The sequence below is a fragment of the Lissotriton vulgaris genome, chromosome 3_1 (assembly GCF_964263255.1).
Source record: "Lissotriton vulgaris chromosome 3_1, aLisVul1.2, whole genome shotgun sequence".
In the NCBI taxonomy this organism is placed as follows: Eukaryota; Metazoa; Chordata; class Amphibia; order Caudata; family Salamandridae; genus Lissotriton; species Lissotriton vulgaris.
The window spans coordinates 1,747,751,632-1,747,770,058 of record NC_141689.1 but is presented as its reverse complement, the minus strand read 5'-3'; the positions used below and the strand labels follow the sequence as shown (position 1 = coordinate 1,747,770,058).

The following is an 18,427-nucleotide window of genomic DNA, read 5'->3' as shown; positions in this document are numbered from 1 at the left end:
GCGGTTGATTGCTCGTTGACAGCTCTTTTTCTAGAGTCTCATTTGGAGGCACATTCTAACCTCAAGTCCTGGATAGAAACTACTCATCACAAAAAACTTTGAGTGGGAACGGGTAATCACATTGTGGGGAGAGGCCACTTGAAAAGGTAATTTCAAGGGGAAAGACTGGAATGGGAGTTCCACCATATCTGTATAGCATGGTGGATTGATGCACGCACACTACTTGGACACTAGGTCACAGTGCACATAGCTATGTTTTGAAGCATTCCTGACTTGCTGAGAGTTTGTAAGGATCATGCCTTGTGGAAGCCCAAGAAACTTAAGTTAAATGACTATTGGTCGACTGATACATGCAACATCCTCAAGCATAGAGGAAATCAATAACACAACTGTACTACTACTTTCTAAGTACAGGAAATTATCACAGCACACTTTGGTATGTGGTTTTAGTACAAGATTAATCCATTTGCATGTCAAACAGTACCAAGCCAGTAGGAGGGGGTCATCTTCATCAGATGCCCTCAACCCCAGCCCCACTCAGATGGTTTTACACATTCGCAACTGAAGTTCTCCTTCGGAATTTTGCACTTTTATGAGATATCCCAAAACCACTCTATTGGCACTTCAGCAGACTCCTCCTCATGATCATGGAGCTGCCGATGCAACTAGCCAGAAAGGTCATATAACCATAGGGCAAAGCACCTGCTCACACAGAAAGTGACCTACAAACCAAGGCCTATCTGAATGGGGCCAATGTGCATCTTCTGTGACGGCATGCTAATGGTAAGCTTGGCTGGGCTCTGTAAGGGACAGTGGCACTGTTGATTTAGAAATTGAGATGGTAATGCTGAAGAGGCATTGCTCGTTAGATACATTTCTAGAATGTTAATGGACACCTGCGTGGTCCCTGGGTCTATTGTGGCAACCCTTTGGAACTTTACATCATGACTCAAAAACAAACAGTAGGAATTGCAGAAAATAAGGGGACATTTGAGAGCAGTAAAGTGCAAAGAGAACCTGTCGAGGGCTCTGTATGCAACAACACTTGGCTATAGGGCCAACCCTTCTTAATTGCATGCTGATTGACATAAGATTGTCTGTTAAAAATAGATATTGAGGATATTATGCTAGATCATGTTCTACAGCTAGTCCTCTTTACTGAGATATGGTGGAAGTATAATTGAAACCCCCTTTAATAGATTTGGTTACAGAAGACTTTACGTTTTTTCAAATTGGAAGATTGACAAAGGCATAGTTCCTTGCATCATAGTGAAAAAATGCTGGGGAGTAAAAATTAAGGGATGTACAGAGTTTAGGAAAAAGACTTTGCCAATCTCGGTGGTACAGACACTGTATTATCTTTTGTTGTGTAGACTTTCGGGGACTGATGAATTGACCAATCTGAGCTTATTGGTGGTCTTAAACTATCTGATTGTGCTCCAAGATCTTAGCATATGGTTATGAAAGTCAGAACTATCCATGATGTGCAGAAGCATTTTGGTGACTTAGGGGGCCATCGTGGTGGTGCTTGGGACCGCCCGTCTGTATGGCGGCGCTCCCGCAAGTAGAATCACGATGCAACCGCCACCGGGGCAGTCGCATTTTGCATCTTTACCATTGCAGCGGGTTCTGCTGGCTGCATGTAGTGCGTTACCCTGCACTACATGGCAGGCACCACGTGGTGCCTGCCACTTAGTGCAGGGAAATGTAGGGGTTACCATGGGAACTCCCCCAGTGCACCGCCACCTCCCCCCAACACAAGGGGGCCCGCAACAGGCCCCCCAATGCATTCTCCACCATCCTTTCAATGGCGGTGTACCCACCACAGAAAGGCTGGCTGCGGCCGGCATCATAATATGGCGGACGGTGCCTGCTAGGCACCGCCACCATTTTACACATGCTGACCACTCAGCCAGGCAATCAGAATGATTGCCTATGGCGGAACGGTGTCGGGGGGGGGGGTCTTTACAACCTAAACTATTCCCCCCGCCATCGTAATATGGCGGGGTGAAAATTGCTGTCCGATGGCGAAGGGCCCCCCACCGCATGGCTGGCGGTGGCAGCCCTTCCGCCATCGTAATCAGGCCCAAAGTACTTACCCAATTTCAACTGTTTATCCTTGGGAATTACTTCCTAGATGTATTGAAAGCTGCTTTACCACCAGACCACATAATGGAATTAGATTCACCTTTATCGTCTATGATCTTGGAATGTAATAAAGGCCCATTCTGTTTGCAAGGCTGTTTGACTGCCTGCTAGGGTGTTTAGCTCTTGATTGTGTCAGGTAATTTCTGACAAAAAAAATTTGCACAGTGTGTTCTTTCCACCATTCTGCTCTATGTCTAAAAGCCCAACTGTGGAGCCCCACAGGGTTAATTGTTGATAGTATTTAACAAATACATTCGACTTCTTATTTCCTTGCTGATATTTTTGGGAATAACATTTTTTAAGCACTAAGAATATATATTATTGATTATTGAACTACTCCCTGATAATCCGTAAAGGCCTATATAGAGGCAATCAACAACCGGATGTGTTTAAACTAGATGAAATTTAATCCTGCAAATACTGAAATCCTGTCTGCTAGAACAAGACTGCAGGCATGACCAAAAACCTGGTCAAAGGTGCCTGATAACTGACGAAAACCTGTCTAGTGTTAAAGAGTCTGAATGCCTGAATTGATGGCTACTTGTCAAAGGTGAATTATTTTATAACAAAGTATGTTCAGATCCATTCAGCTTAATTTGAAAGCTATTATTACTATTTCCATTCCACTCCTTTCATCATCTTGTCCAAGTGGTCACAGCAATGGTGCTAGAAGGACTTCACTATTACTTGCTGATAAGTCTTCTGAGATTACAGCATATCGCAGACCAGATATTAATGCATTTGAATAGGAAGGAAACCTGCTCCAAGCCTTGGAATTGTTCCACTGCCTTCCCATGAAGAAGAGGACATGGCTTAGGTCCCTCTTTATTACCCACTTGGCTCCTCTAAAGAAAGTTTCCAGGTTTCATCTCTGACATATTTAGCTGGTACAGATGAGGGAGATCTTTGGGAGATCATGTAATAATTTACTTTGTTTCAGGTGGAGGGTTATTTTTTTCTATCTCTCTGTCTGGTTGTTGTGTTTTGAATGATAATGATCGCAAACATGTTAATGGGAAGGTTGTAGCTTTTCCAAATTTAGTTTGTTCTGTTTCTAAAAGATGAAATAGACTCTAGCGCATTAATATTATTTTTTGCTCTAAAGGCCTGCTCTCCTTTTGTCCACGCATACTAATGATTCAGTTCAGGCCATTAATTATCCATACTAGATTCTGGTTCCTGTGCATGTGCTGCTCCAACTAATCAGAATAAGGATACCAGCTTCACCTTTTATACCTCCAGTTTATAATTCCTTTGCATAGAGCATTTTAGAATGTTGATTTTTTTTTAATGTATATACATTTTAGTACTTTTTATATGATTTATTTTTCGAAAAGTTGCAGACCCCCTCAGTAGTCTTTGCGAATACCAGTTTAGGAACTGCTGGCCTATGCAAAGAAAGCCTTTCCACCATACTTTGTGGGGAACCCACTCCATCTGGGCACATTCAGAGACGCCCCTGCCCCCACATCGCTGCAGCCTTCCACTCCTATTGGAACCTCTGTTGAACTCCTCCTTCGTCCCACTCCATCAAGATTATGGAACCTGAGTTATCCGGATATTGTTAAATAAGATCCAGGCCTACTTTAACCCCTTCGATGCTGGTGACAAAGCCAGCTCGTCATGGGCGTTACCTGCGCTGCGCGCATGACGAGCTGGCTTTGTCACGTAACGCGCGATTTTCGAATTTTCAGCGCGCAGCGGGAAAACCCGCTAGCGCGCATGCGGTGAAGCAGCTCAGTGACAAATATGAAATGGTTCCATTATCAGAACAAAATCACATTCTTTAAAAGCTGCTAAAATACCACGGTAACAGAAATGAAAAATAGGATCCGTGTGAATCCGCTTTCCAGCAGAGATTTGCCTAAACATGTCATTCAGCTCACATTAGTTTTGCACGCTCATAATAAACATCTTGACTCCCTAATCCACATATGTGCACATCTGTGTAAAACTTTTGGATCTTTGTGATAATGAAGAATCATAAGAATTTAAGAAAAATACACTGCATTGACAGTTATAAAGAATCTTTTATAATAAGTACTAGTATGAAGAGATTCTCACACCTCACCCTAATTCGAATCCTAGTTTGAGTCACAAACTAGCCATAACCCTCCCCATGACCTGAACCATAACTCTGGCCCCAACCAGAGGCTTGCCACTAAGTCCAACCATGATTCAAAACAAAACATCAATGCTTCAATTAAAAGTAATTCTTGCACTCAACCCCAACAATGATCCTTACCCTTAACCTTTAGTGCTACACATTATACTCTAACCTTTAAAACGAACATAAACAATAACAACTTAATCATTAATTACAAAATAAGAATTCCAATGTATAATGCATTTTCTTAATTAGTCCTAAAAATAAACTGTGTTCATTATCACTTTTCTTTATCATATTTTATTTTAAATGGTTTTGTTTCCGCAATAGTTTTATTCTTTTTACGTAAAGCCAGAATTATTACTTAAACGTGATTTAGCAATTCTGGTTTCAAGACGCTTCTTTTGAAACTAGAACACAAGAAATCCAAGCGAGTAGAACAGTGGTTTCACTGTTTCAATTTTTTAAAAATGTGACCTCCACAGGAAATTAAAAATGTCTTTTGCAAAGATTAGCCATTCTATGTAGTCCCTTAGGATTCTCATGGTAGTCTTCAAGTGTCTCATGGAAAGGGCACGACAAATCGGGATAAGCCAAGTTCTCCTAATAGCAGTGTATCTTTGGCAAACAAAATTAGGTGTTCTTCTGTTTCACAGCTAGGATCTCACAATGGACATTTTGGGGAAATATTGCGAGCAATCCATCTACTGCAAAAACCATTAATTGGCAATATACCATATGTGAATTTCAGATCAAAAGACTTTGCTTGAGGGGGTTCAGTTCAGTAATTCCTCAGTGCATTTGGTCTTTAAAATCTATGAACCTCCCTAATATCTCCCCAACTGTAATGTGATTCAACCAAAGTCCATTAATATAAAGCCAGTATTTCCTTTTGAGGTACTTCAACGTATTTCATTGCATAGGCCAAGGTTAGACAAAAGGTCACTCAAGCCCAATCTGAATAACCATTGTTTACCATATTTGAACCAAGGTATACTCCGTTTAGTACCAGGTGCAAGCTCCTCAGGAAAAGCTTGCCTTAAGGGAAGCAGTGAGTTATTAGACCAAACTCGGATCTAATAGACTACCACATGCACTATTTTTTGAGACCAAGGTCCAAGCGAATGTGAATTAGTGGCGCATTCCTAGGTCTCATAAAAATATTCTCTGTGTTTTTGATAACCCCTACATTGTTGAATCCCCAAATCTCTGTGCCCGGCAGATCTCAATAGCTGAGTGACTGACCTGAATTTAGATTACTTCAGTTTTTTCACTAGGGCTGAGCTTATGTGTTGGAGTGACAACTGACTCTAAGATTTGTAGACCTCAGATTAGTGTGTTGTAAACCTAACCCCAAAATAATCAAATAGCTTTACTCGTTCTAAAAGGGTGTTGCTCAATTTGGCCTTGCCTGTAAATGACTTATGTGAATGCCATAAATTTGGTATTGGTGACATTCACTTCCAATCCGTAGTTCCCACATGATACCACAAATTGATCCAAAAGATTCTGTAATCTTATTGGGGTCTTGGAAATGAGAAATGTATTGTCAGCAAATAGCAAGGATGTAACTGAGTTGCCAGCAAACTTAGGGCCAGATGTAGGTGGGCTATTACCGGTTGGCCGTTATCGACCGGTAATAGACTTTTCCTATGTAGGGGGCACATTTACCGATTCAGTTAATAACGAATCGGTATTTACCGATTCGGTTTTTACCGAATCGGTAAATGAAATGTAGGTAGCACTTCAAACATTGCTTCTGGGCTAAAAGTATTCGTTATTTACCACCAACTATTAGTTGGTGGTAAATAACGAATTCCTATGTAAAATGCAAATATGTGCATTTACACCTGTGCCATGTGACCGACATACATGCCCTTAGGGCATGTATGTGTGCCACATGTGCACACCAGCACTAATCAGTGGTGCAACAGGGTGTTAAAGTGACACCCTGCCACCCTTGACTTTTTCCCTATTTTACCGAATCGGTATTTACAGATTCGGCAATTGCCATTCATTCCTATGGGCCTCCAGGCCCATAGGAATGAATGGCAATTACTGAATCGGTAAATACTGATTCGGTAATTACCGAATCTTAACGATTCTGTAATTTTTACCGAATTTTTATCTACATTGCAATTACCGTTCCGAAAATACCGAATCCGTAAAATTCGGTATTTTCTACTCTGTAATTAACAATTACCTACATCTAGCCCTTAGATCCTTACCCTAAACTTTTAGGCATAGATTCATGAAGGTAAAATCGGCTCGCAAAGGGGCAGATTCTCAGACGGTATTTTTGCATTTGGGATGCATCATCCCAAATGCAAAAAACGCAAACTAAGAAATCGCAAAATTGCGATTACTTGCATTTAAGGAATCTCAAATTGAGATTCCAAAAATGCAATGCAATAATGTTTTAAAAATAGCGATTTCACTAATAGGGCTCGCAAATTACCATGAAGTTGAACTGCATGGTAATTTGCAAAAACTTTGAAAAAGCACTAAAGTGCATTTTTCAAAGTTTCAAAGTTTCATGCTGCGCACACACATGCCCTAAGGGCATGTGTGACATATGTGCACAGATCAATTTCAGGGGTGCAACAGGGTGTCCTTTGGACACCCCTGCACCCTTGAAATCGCATTCTCAATTTGCGATTCGCTAATTGCGATTCACAAATTGAGAATGTCTTCCCATTCATTCCTATGGGCCTTTAGGCCCATAGGAATGAATGGGGAGATATTCCTTAATTGCGAGTCGCAATCAAGGAATTTTAAGAAATCGCTATTTTTTTAGTGATTTCTTCTTGCATTGCATTTTGCTATTCCTTAATAGCAAATTGTTATTTTTCGCTATTAAGGAATAGCAAAATGGGTTCTTGATGCATCTGGGGGTTAATGCTATATGTTAGACTTTCACCTTTAAAACAAGCATAAACCATCATAACATAATCGTTCATTAAAAAAAAAAACCAATGTAAAATGTATTTTCTTAATTAGTGCCAAAAATAAAATGTGTTCATTATCACTTTTCTTTATTATATTCTAGTCAAAATATTTTTTTTCTCAATAGTTTCTTCTTTTTCACATAAAGCAAAAATTATTACTTAAACATGTTTTGGCAATTTTCATTTCAAGACGCTTCTTAGGCATATTTGTTTGTGATCCCTCGTCATCCTTTAATGCAGGGCTTAGAAACCAGAACACAAGAAATCCAAGCGAGTGTTTTCACCGTTTCAATGTTCTTTTAAATGTGACCTCCACAGGTAAATTAAAAATGTCTTGTCGCATCTTGGTACACTGACCTTCCAGCATAAATTGTTTTTTTTTTATAAATCACATCACACCGCATATAATTACAATATTGTCTTATTAATTACAGATTGTTTGCAGTATTTATTTAATTGACCTGTTATTCTGCACACAGTTTTATATTTCAAAATGTGACATTACATGTTTTTCCTTTGCTGTTTGTTTACAGGAGACTTTTCCTGCATCCGCAACCTCAGGAATTTTATGTGTGTTTTCATGACTCTGTCACAGAAGTTGCAGTGGAACTGGCTTTTAAACTGTCCTTTGGAATAGCTCTCTAGCTGCGCTGTCTGACTCAACCAAACCCAGCTGCTCTGGGTCATTTAAATGCACTTAAAATGAACAAAAGGGATCAACGTGCCTTGCTGTGTTTCTTGTTTGAACTTTGGCAGTATGTAAATAATTCAAGGTGTGGACGTACTTACATTTACAGAATAAAAAATGACTTTGCTATTTATGTTTTTTTTTAACTACACAACCGATGAACTCTTTAAATATATTTTCATGAGGGGCAGAAGACTCATCACTTTGAAGCTGAGCAAAAATGTTTTGGAACAGTTTTTCCAGTTTTGTCAATGTCTTTCTGAATATATATGTTTTGCAATATTTTTATTATCAATATGACTGTAATGTGTCTATTTTAAGCTAAACATATGTGGTTCTCAGTATATTTTCTTTTAAAGTTTTAAGCTTTTCAAGAATGTGCACTTAAATGACTGGATTACAAAATAATTTCTGAAAAAATATTTTTGATGTATTCAAATAAACTTATATGACTTCTTGTAGATTTTCTTCGTTTGCATTTTACGTGATCACCTCGTTTTTATAAGGTTAATAGTTTAATAATAAAGAACAGTTTTCCTTTGAGTTAGTTTTAAATACTAGGACACTTGAATGTTATATACAGCATTACGTTTCTTTGTTAATTTGGTACAGTTGACTGATTGATTATAATGATTAATATGAAATGTTAATTTTCGGAGTTTAGGGCCCAGCCTCCATGCCGTTTGCATATGTAAGTTAAGCCTAAATATGTAAACCGCTTAATTTATGAGAATTAAAAAGATGAATATGCACATGAAATTTACCCAAGCATAGAATTACTTCATGATGGTGAAACATTATGCATGGGTATATCCTTCTAAAGATAAACGATGTAGATGTTCCATGGTGGAGATGACCTGGAAGTTACAGAACACCCACAAACTCGAGAGTTTGCTGGTAGCCACATACTTTTTTTCTGACCCATTCACAACATGGAAATGGTTGGATCCTCTTGTCAAGATCAGGTGCTACTCCCTTACTAGGGTGGGAACATGTACAGAATACTCTGAAAATTCAGTAATGTAGTTGCCATTGCATAGATAGGAATGCATTTATTAGTAGAGATGTGTACGCTATGTACAGTTAGGCTTGCAGGAAGACCTTTGTTAGGGTCCTACCTAGGCACACGACTAGAGCTTTCGACCTCAAAGCTGGGGAACTGGGTTCAAGTCTCGGCAGAGACCCTCAACATCCTGTGAGTCTGGGCAAATCACTTAATCTCCCTGTGCCTAACAAAAATTAATGTGTCCATCTGTAACGCAACTGGTGCTCATGTAAAGCGCTCAGATACCTTTGGTTCGAAATCGCTATATAAAGCTTCGACCATAAAAAAAACATTTCCAGGATTGCTCTCAATGGTTGCAGGCTTCCGTAAAATGCTCTTGGAAGTCTTTTTGAATTCAAACAGTTTGCATATCCGCAAACATATGGGATAGTAAACCTACGGTGTAGGTTTACAGCCTTTTCAACAATCTGGACCTAAATGTTTTTGACATTATACCTCGAATCTCTTTGATTGAAATGAAATCCAGACCACTCACATTCTCTTTGGAAAATTCTTTAGTGTTGGCAGTCTGTAGTCTATGTGGAACCCAACATGAAGTAATGCCTGAATGTACTTTATAGTGTTAGTAGTCGAGAAAAAAGCAGTATGCAATTGAAATTTGTGGTTCAAACAAACCAAATTTATTTTAGAAGTTAGTGGGTCCACAAGTTTTCTTCTTGTGTCACAAGCTCAATGTTAAACCTTCTTGTGTATACCCATATTATTCGATGATTTAATTGGTGTTTGTTTTGTTAAAGTTTGTATGTAACCACTTCTTGATCAAATACATTTAGCTTGTTTTGTATCACAGTGTTAATTAAGTCTGTTATTGTATTACAAATTGAGAGACGTTTAAAGCCTTACCATAATTCGTTGATTTGATGGCCCAACGTCCAAAAACTGCAGAAAATGTTTGTATATGAATTACCCTGAAGAATAACTTGTGTTTGCTTGTCTGAACCCAGATTCCCTTTGGGATGCCAGATTACCCTACTGTCTGTGTGTGTGCCACTTGTGAGAAATGGTTTCTAAATTGTATTTGCCCAACTCAACATAATAACTTTGTAATAACCTAGAAGACTCTTCATAGCCATACACAAATAAGCATAAAAAAGGCTCCACGTGTCTTAATTAAGCATAGCTTGCTTGGCTTTGGAGCCATAGTCCCAAATATTGGCTGTCATAGGGATTGAATCTTGTGCTATTTATTGAGGATATTTTAGGGATAGCAAAGTAAACCTTGGAGCTAGAAACATATAAGGCAACTTTTGCCATCCAGTTTTGGACCTTGGTACAAATATGCATTTCTTAGATGCATTATATGATGGTAAGTATTCAGCATGCTTTTCTGAACTGTAAACAGCTGGAAAGAGTACTGCAGCCTGTAAAGTTATAACAATTTATTACGATTTCTTACTCGGATATCTCACTGTGTTGGTAAGGCTATTGGAGACCCTCAATAATTTGGGGGCATACCTGGAGACTGTCCTGATGCCTAAAATGAAACTACAACCTTTACAGGAACAGGAAACGTGGCAGGTGTTCCTACCCCTGCTGTTGAGTTATGCTGTTGTGGAATTAGGAGTGCTTAGAATCAGATAAACCTATCGGTGAATCTCTATCATCTCCAGGTGATAGAACCCACCCCCACCGAACCTTCAGATCTGTATGCACACAAAGCTAGTACTCTACCAAAAAAGATTGATCGATCTTTATTATGTGCTATTTCTCTGCAAATCATCGAAGAATTACCATTATATAAGTAATATACGTATCTAAGCAAATAAAAATGTGAGTGACAGGTAGATACACCTGAAGCACTCTGCATCACCAATCCCTTACCTATTAATCTAAAATCCCACTCTGCTTTAAATGAAGATGCCTTTCATGTTCATTTATTAGGTCATAATATTTTCCAAGTCGTGTAGGTCCTCCTGTGTACCCATGTGCTCACAGGCCTCAAATCTGGACACTGTTTCACAGCATCTCTGCTCACCAACCAGTCTATCTGCGTACTGTACATGAATTGCTAGTTCCTCTATCTCTTCAGTTCTGCGAGCACAGAACTCTGCGCAAATTCATTTGTGCAAGTAAACTCTCCGCTACCGTGAAAACTTCAAAAGGGAATGGAAAAATCATTTTCTGGCTTATACAACATGAGTAGCAGAAAATACATAACAATTTAGTACACACAACTCTGTTAGCTTCCACAAAAATAAAGCTAAGAAATGTGTGACCTCCAATGTTTTAAATTGTGGTCCTTCCATCACAACCACCAGTTACACAACTTTCACCAGCTTCACTGAAGAATTCTGCCACAGCTATGAAAGCTGTAATCAGTCTTTGAGTGAGCTATACATATAGTCCATTGTCGTGAACGAGCCATGACATTTTATAGGTGGGATTCTCAATCATAGGGTACGACAGTTTCCCTTCTTTAGTACTACCTTGCTTGTTCCCCTTATACTCTATATTATATGTGCTCATAACTCACCAAGTACAATATCTTGAAAAATCCCTTCTCTCATTAATATTTCTTGTTCTCTTTAACACTATTATGATGTCCCTCTTTCATTGACTGGTTTTTACTCCCTCGCCACAGGTTTTCTCATTTTATTATGAGGTTTTATCTCACCTGTAATTGAGCTCTAAAATACTTTTTTTGTAGGTACCTGCTCACTATCAATCCCTTCACCTGTATATTTTCTCTTGCATATTATCGCTTTATTATTTTTAATGTTCACTTGCAAATTTGTATTGCTGACGTTTTACTCTACTCCTGCCAAATGTAAAGTTCTCTAATGTCCTTGTGCCATGTTTGAGCTGTGAAATAACAAAAATAAATGTGACACCACCCCGTTAACAGCCCTAATAATGAAAGTGAGTGATGAGGTTGGAAGAAAAAGAACTTTAATTATTCTGCAACCTGTGATTTTATTTCACATTCCTGGGCCCTGGTGACATTGCACCATTGATAGCTAATGCCCTGAGTAAAAGATCACTTTCCCACCAAACTGACAACTTCTTCACTTATTCTTTGGGAAGAACAGAGGGAGTAAGGAAACATGGTAGGAACACTTCAAAGACATGGTGGTGTTGGGTATCTGAAGAGAAAACATTTTTGGTCTGCCCCTGAATGGAAGGCAAACAAAATGGAGTGATCAAAAGAAAAAGAGGCTTACATATAAATACAATGTAATTGGCCATATCGGGACCATATGGGAACCGCATTCAACCCTTTTAAGCACCCATGTAAATCTTCATGGGCCTCAGATTATATCAATCAGTTCAAGAGAAAAAAAATCTAAGTATGAATCCCAGCTCTGGCAGTTTCCGATAACTTACAGTAAGATAGTGATGAGGGCTTCAGCAATGTAAAGCATTATTAGCAACCAAAACATACAGCCACTGTGGACAAGATGATTTACAATAGTTCAGTAAGGGTTTGTTCAGAGCCAGTTGTTAATGAATGTCTTATAATGCCGGAGTTGGACCACCACTGCCTTCTCATCAACCAAATCAAGACCTGACAGACGATGATTGGTGGTAAATTGGACATGAATTAGCAATGGCATTTTAAGAAGTGATTTAATGATCATGATCGTGAATTAAAAAGGAAGAATAGATTCACTGACAGAATGCTAGAAAATATCAAGAATATGTACTATGCTTACATCCATTATTATTCTTTTGTTTTCAGGTGGGTTTGTGTATTTCTAGTTTGATACTCTTTTACTAATAGATTCATTTATCTCAAAGTCGTCCTAAAATATGAGGCTACGTTTGCTTTCTTCGTCTGTACTTTTTGACTGCACACTTAGGGCCTGATTCCAAGTTTGGCGGACCATGGACTGCTAAACCTGGGGTGGCGCAGTGGTGTGGCTACCCCTGCACCAGTGGTCTGACACCGTATTCTGACTCTGGCGGTCGGACCGCCATGGCATCACAGCCATCGCCGTGGATCCGCGATGCCTCGACGGTGGTGCAACGGTCTGAGAATCTCAGTATGCTGGCTGGGCCTCTGCGGCACCACCAAGCATATTACAACTTTTCTCACTGCTACCCTCTTCATGGTGGTGAGACTGCCATGAAAAAGGTGGCAGTGAGGAAACTAAGGGGGACCTACAGTGCACCCTGGTGCCACAGGACCTGATAATACATGCAGGGGTCACATGGTGTGTTCCTGCACGGCATGGACTGCACAGTCTATGCCTTGCAGGAACTTGCTTTGGTGCTCCCTCAGCGCTGCAGTTTAAGGCTCACATATGAGCCTTTGAACTGCACCGCCACAGGACCACAAAAGCACCGCCCGCCAGACCATGAGAAAACTCATAATCGGGCAGCGGTGGACTTTGGTGGTGTGGGTGCAGGGAGCTGGCATGGCAGCCCACTACCACACCACCAAAGTCGTTATCAGGCCCTTAGGGCCATATTTACGCCCATTTTTTTCTCTCTCAAACAGGAAATCGGCCTGTTTGCGACCGCTAAATAGGTATGCCCTATTTACAAACGCCTATTTTGTGAGTCGGTAACCTATTACCGACTCGCAAAATAGGGTTTGCGACTTGCTATTAGGAGGAGGCGTGTCAAGGGTGTCCCATCCTAATAGTGACTCTCACTTCAATGTAAGATTGTTTTGCGGCCACCCATCCCCTTCCCCTTTGTGACTGCCATTAAAAATATTTTTTAAGAGCTGGCAGTGGTCCCACGAACCTTTGCCTACTCCTAAAAAATGAAACCGTAACGTTTTATTTTTATTTTCTAAATGCTTCCAATTTTCCTTTAAGAGAAAACGGGCTGCATTATTTTTAAAACTGCTTTATTGAAAAAGCAGTCACTGACATGGTGGTCTGCTGACCCCAGCAGGCCACCATACCTGGGAGTGCCAGCAATTCCTAATCGGGTCGCAAATTGCAACTGCCTCATGAATTTTACTGAGCCAGGCAATTTGCAACCCCATTAGGAATCGCAAACAGTGTCTGAGACACTATTGTACATTTCAATTTGTGAATCGCAAATTGTGAGCTGCAAAACAACACAATTTGCCACTCGCAAATTGGTAGGGTCGCACAGCTAGCCTCTAGTCTTTTTCTAAGCTTATTAAGTAACTTTAATAAATATAGTTGCTTATTCTCCTTTTAGTAGTTACCAAAAGGAAAAATGTGAAGCAGCAATGGCCACAATTGAGTTGATCAGGACTGAATCATTCACGCATAGATAGTCCATTGACCATTCGTTGACATTAGTTATGCTAATTTGTGTATACTGTCAGTAGAAAAATAAAAAAATTCTATATTTAACTGTGGCAAGATAGGATCCTGACATGTTTCAGATTCGTGGAGTGCTGATTTATAAAATGAAAGGATCTTTAAATCAAATAGTAAATGTTTTTCAATTGTTGGATATTTCTAGAAGACTACTGAATTCCGCATATCAACTTTAAAAAGTGTAGGCAATTAGGAAATGAATCCACTCAACAGCAAGGAAAGGATTTTTCAGTCATTTAAAAAAGGAAAAGAGTAAGTTATGAAAATACAATCAAATATTTGAGTGAACTCAGAAATGTTTTGAAAGACTCTGCACATACATTTGCGACAAGACTTAAAGCAATAAAGGATATAAAGGAACTAACTGCTAGTCTTGTAGTATGACATTTGTAACAAAATGTTTCAACATTGCCCACAATCATGAGGAAGCATTCAAGAATCTGTTCAGGAATCCCTTTTTGCCTTCTTACAGGCAATGCAGCAACTTTTCTGGAATTCAGCAGTGTCAATTGCAATTCTTTATTTAAAAAAGAAACGTTCCCTGTAGGAACTAAATATAATTCAAATACGATTTCATGTATTGGAGCTGGTCTAAAATATGCCAAAGGATAACATAGTAGGGAGAGATTCCCACAGAGGCAACCCTCCTGAATAGACCGCCTGAATTACCTCTGTGAACAGATTAACCAGGGATGCCATCAGTGGAGGTTAAGGTGGAGGTAATTGGAGAGTTAAGCTTGTGTTGTGAGGCTGAGTTTGATAAAGGTTACAGCCTCACACTGTGTGATAGAAGCATCCATCGCCTAAGTTTAAACCAACAAGGAGCCATTGAATGGTAATCGATAAAGTTAAGTTCCCTCAGATTCACATTTTACCCATAGTAAACAACCTAGAAGGAACTCACTGAAAAAAGTATTACACATATAACGGCTAGAACCTGAATAGAATTTACATTGTGAAGCCAAATGAATTAAGGTTTTACACTACTGAGTTAACGAAGACACCGACAATGGTTTGCTTCATGTAGAAAATAGATTTCCAGACTTTCCCTAATAAGAATAAAAGTGAAAACACTGCATATGGGTAACTTATGTGCTCATACGTTTTCTCCTCAGTGCCACATGTAGCTGTTATGAAGGTTGGGTCAGAAGATTTATCTGGAAAATAACATATGAAATCCTTAAAAACCCTTTCAAGTGTAACTTGGTTGGTATTTGCGAACATTTTGCAAATTAATTTCTCAAACGTGCACACCTAAGTTACAACTGTAAGTTCCAGAAGTCGCTGCTTTCGAATGAGACGAAGCGTCAGTTACCCCAGTATTCACAGGACGGGTGAAGGAAGACAAGACATGTTAGAGAAAAAAAACTTTTAAGTGAGAGATGTAAGGATTTTTCAAGGTAATTCATTTATTTTCTCATTTCCTAATTTTAAAATTGCATGCGTTATGCCTAGTGCCAAATATGCACGCCTCATGCCTGAAAAACAAGTGCCACTGTTTTTTTCAAGTAATCCCCATGCTTTTACATCTGTTGTAAGCTACCCCTGTTTTAGTGGGGAAGTTTAGTACACACAAACAGGTTTAACTTGCATACAGGGCAGTTGTAATTTACAACAGTCATACAATAAAGCTACTCTTCTTAGTGACATATATGAGCTGATGGTGTAAAATAAATGAACATTGCATGTTAGATTTTCTGTTTCACAATGTGACAATAGACTGACGAAAATTGTATTTCCTTACATAGTGAAACGAATTTCAAGCAAATTCGATTGTCAATCGGAATAATAATATATTTATTACAAGTTTTCTATAGGGTGAACCAAACTTGCTGGTTGTTACAGCACTTGATAAAATTATCACAGTTATGTACTACAATAGAAGCAGCCAATCCAGAATGAAAGTGAAAAGGGAATTAAAACATGTTCAGTGTTATTCGCAATTAACATCCCAGCGAAAGGATCTCTTTTATTGTCATTAGCAAATCTAGTGTTGTTCCTTTCACATCCATTGTAGCTGAGCACTTCTGAGGGGGGGGGTTATATTGTGAAGCTGGGGGTGTTCAACTAAAGCTGAATCATTGGCATCACTCAACTGTAAGTGAGATCACTTAAGAACATATTTTTAGAGACTGAGATAGATTAATGGTAAATTCTAGCATCTGTTCCAGACATTATGTATTTTAAGGGATCGTATATATCATTTAGTGGGGTTATGATCATCTACATTTATATAAAGGTGCGGTGTGTTTCACTTTGTAGTTCTTGTATTTGAATTATGTCACTTTTTATGTCAGCCACCCCTGACCCTACTTCACTTTCCTGGCCCAATCCGATTGTATAGTAGTCTGAAGGAATGAATATGCCCATTGCAGGCAGTGATGAGTGATTCCCCCACGTCTTGTTTCAGACCCAAAAGCTTGAAATTCATTAACATGAGGGGAGGCATTTTTAGATTGTGTTTGAGCGCAAGTGTTAATTTGCATAAGAGTATGTTTAGTGGCAACATTTCTGGGCAGGGTTGATAAAATATGGCTCTCAATGGGATTTTTATGGTTGGAACTAGTTCTGTGATAAAATGTCCTAAATTATATTAAGCACAACAGTAGGAACAGTTGATAGTCTTGTAAGGGTGTTGAAATACCTCTGAAGATTATAAATTTACAAATTTACCAATAAGGCTCTTTATTGGAAGTGAGATGGGTGCATGAACTTTTGGAGCCCGAAGGGTTTTCTGTTTTGATCAACTAATCCAGGACATGACATAGATGCTTGTTTGTTGGAAGGGAGAGGAGAAATGTGACTTCTATGATGAAATGATAAGGTTTTGTAGGAGCATTTAAGGAATGTCCCAAAATATAGGCGGTTGCATGATCAATGTGTGTATTCATTATACCAAATGTGGGGAGACCAGAGTAGTATAATTGTGGTCGGAAATGATTGATTGGTGAGGTAGATCCTTAATCTATGACAGTTTAGTTCTTTAGTGTTGAAAGAGTCTTGGAAAGCAAAATTTGCTTTAATTGTGATTCTGAAAATCCCATGTTTACAACAGGTTCCATTGTTTTGGAAGAGGTAGGGTATTTGGTTTAATGGAGAGGGAGATGGAGGTTTAGAAGAGATTAGAGTGGTACTGAAGATAGGCGAGGAGAAATTGAGTAAGCCAGACCAGAGTAACAGTGAGGAGAGGGTGTTGGTAGCATTCAGAGATTTAAAAGTGTGAACAAAAGCTGAGAAGTGATGCTCAAATCATTTAGGGTTCTCATCCAAGTGGTGACCATAACGAAGCTTAGAGGTTTTGGTAAGAGAGGAAGCCTAGAGGTTTTGGTAAGAGAGAGGAAGACCTTATGTCAGAGCAAGGTGTGGAAAACAGACTATAAGCGTTGGTGTGATTAATTGAAGTAGAAAATGAACAACCTTTTTAAGCATCCTCTGCAGTAGCGGTGGGAATCTCTGAGTGTTTCAGGGAAACCTCAATGGAGCCTATGTTTGTAGTTTTAGAGGTATTCATATAATGGATGGGGGAATAGTTTATGGTGGAGTAAGCATATGACTTTTTGAGGGCAAAAAGTTCAGAAGACCTGATTTTGAGTCTGTGATCTCGGCAGGAGATGTTAGTGAGAAGGACAACAAAAAGGGATAGCGAACAAAAGAAGAGATCCGAAAGCAGAAAAGAGAGAATAGTGAGTGAAAAGTAGATGGTAAACAGTGGAAGAATCTTAGAACATGGCAGGAGCTCAGAAGATTTGAGAAGAGAGGCAAAAGAGAAATTATGGAAAAGGAGAAGGCGCAAGGAGTTTAATCTTGCTTTCATTTGATTGGAAGCCAATCACCTTGTTTTTAAGTCACACCAGGCTAATCTATCTGTATATGTTAGTGTTTTGTTGGTCAGGTGCATGTGATTAACGTTCTTCTTGCTCTACGCTCATGGTGGCCTAGGGGATTTCATAAAATTGGCCAAAGTGTTTCATATTGTTTTTGAATTATTCCTGTTTACATTTGTGTTTGAGGAGTTGTCAGGTCCTCGAGTAAACTTGATCCATGCCAACAATATGTGTGAAGAGTTTTATACACTGTCTTTCCATTCTGAGTTGTAACATCCATAGTAACCATGAGGTTCACCATGAGCCATTTCACTATTGTAAATTGATAAAGACTGGGAAGAAGGGGAGGCTCCAATAGTGATAGAATGGAGGTCGTGGGGCCATTGTAGTTTCAGAAATG

At 39.2% G+C, this 18,427-nt stretch overlaps 1 protein-coding gene across 1 annotated transcript in view; it reads left to right on the top strand.

Annotated features, from left to right (window-relative positions):
• Positions 1–8,334, top strand: part of INTU (inturned planar cell polarity protein) — a 438,220-nt gene extending 429,886 nt beyond the window's left edge. The window contains exon 16 of the mRNA XM_086962184.1: positions 7,737–8,334. Within this exon, the coding sequence (XP_086818310.1) occupies positions 7,737–7,848 (112 nt within the window). The 3' untranslated portion in view covers positions 7,849–8,334. The remainder of the gene's footprint in view (positions 1–7,736) is intronic.
• The last annotated feature ends 10,093 nt before the right edge of the window (positions 8,335–18,427 follow it).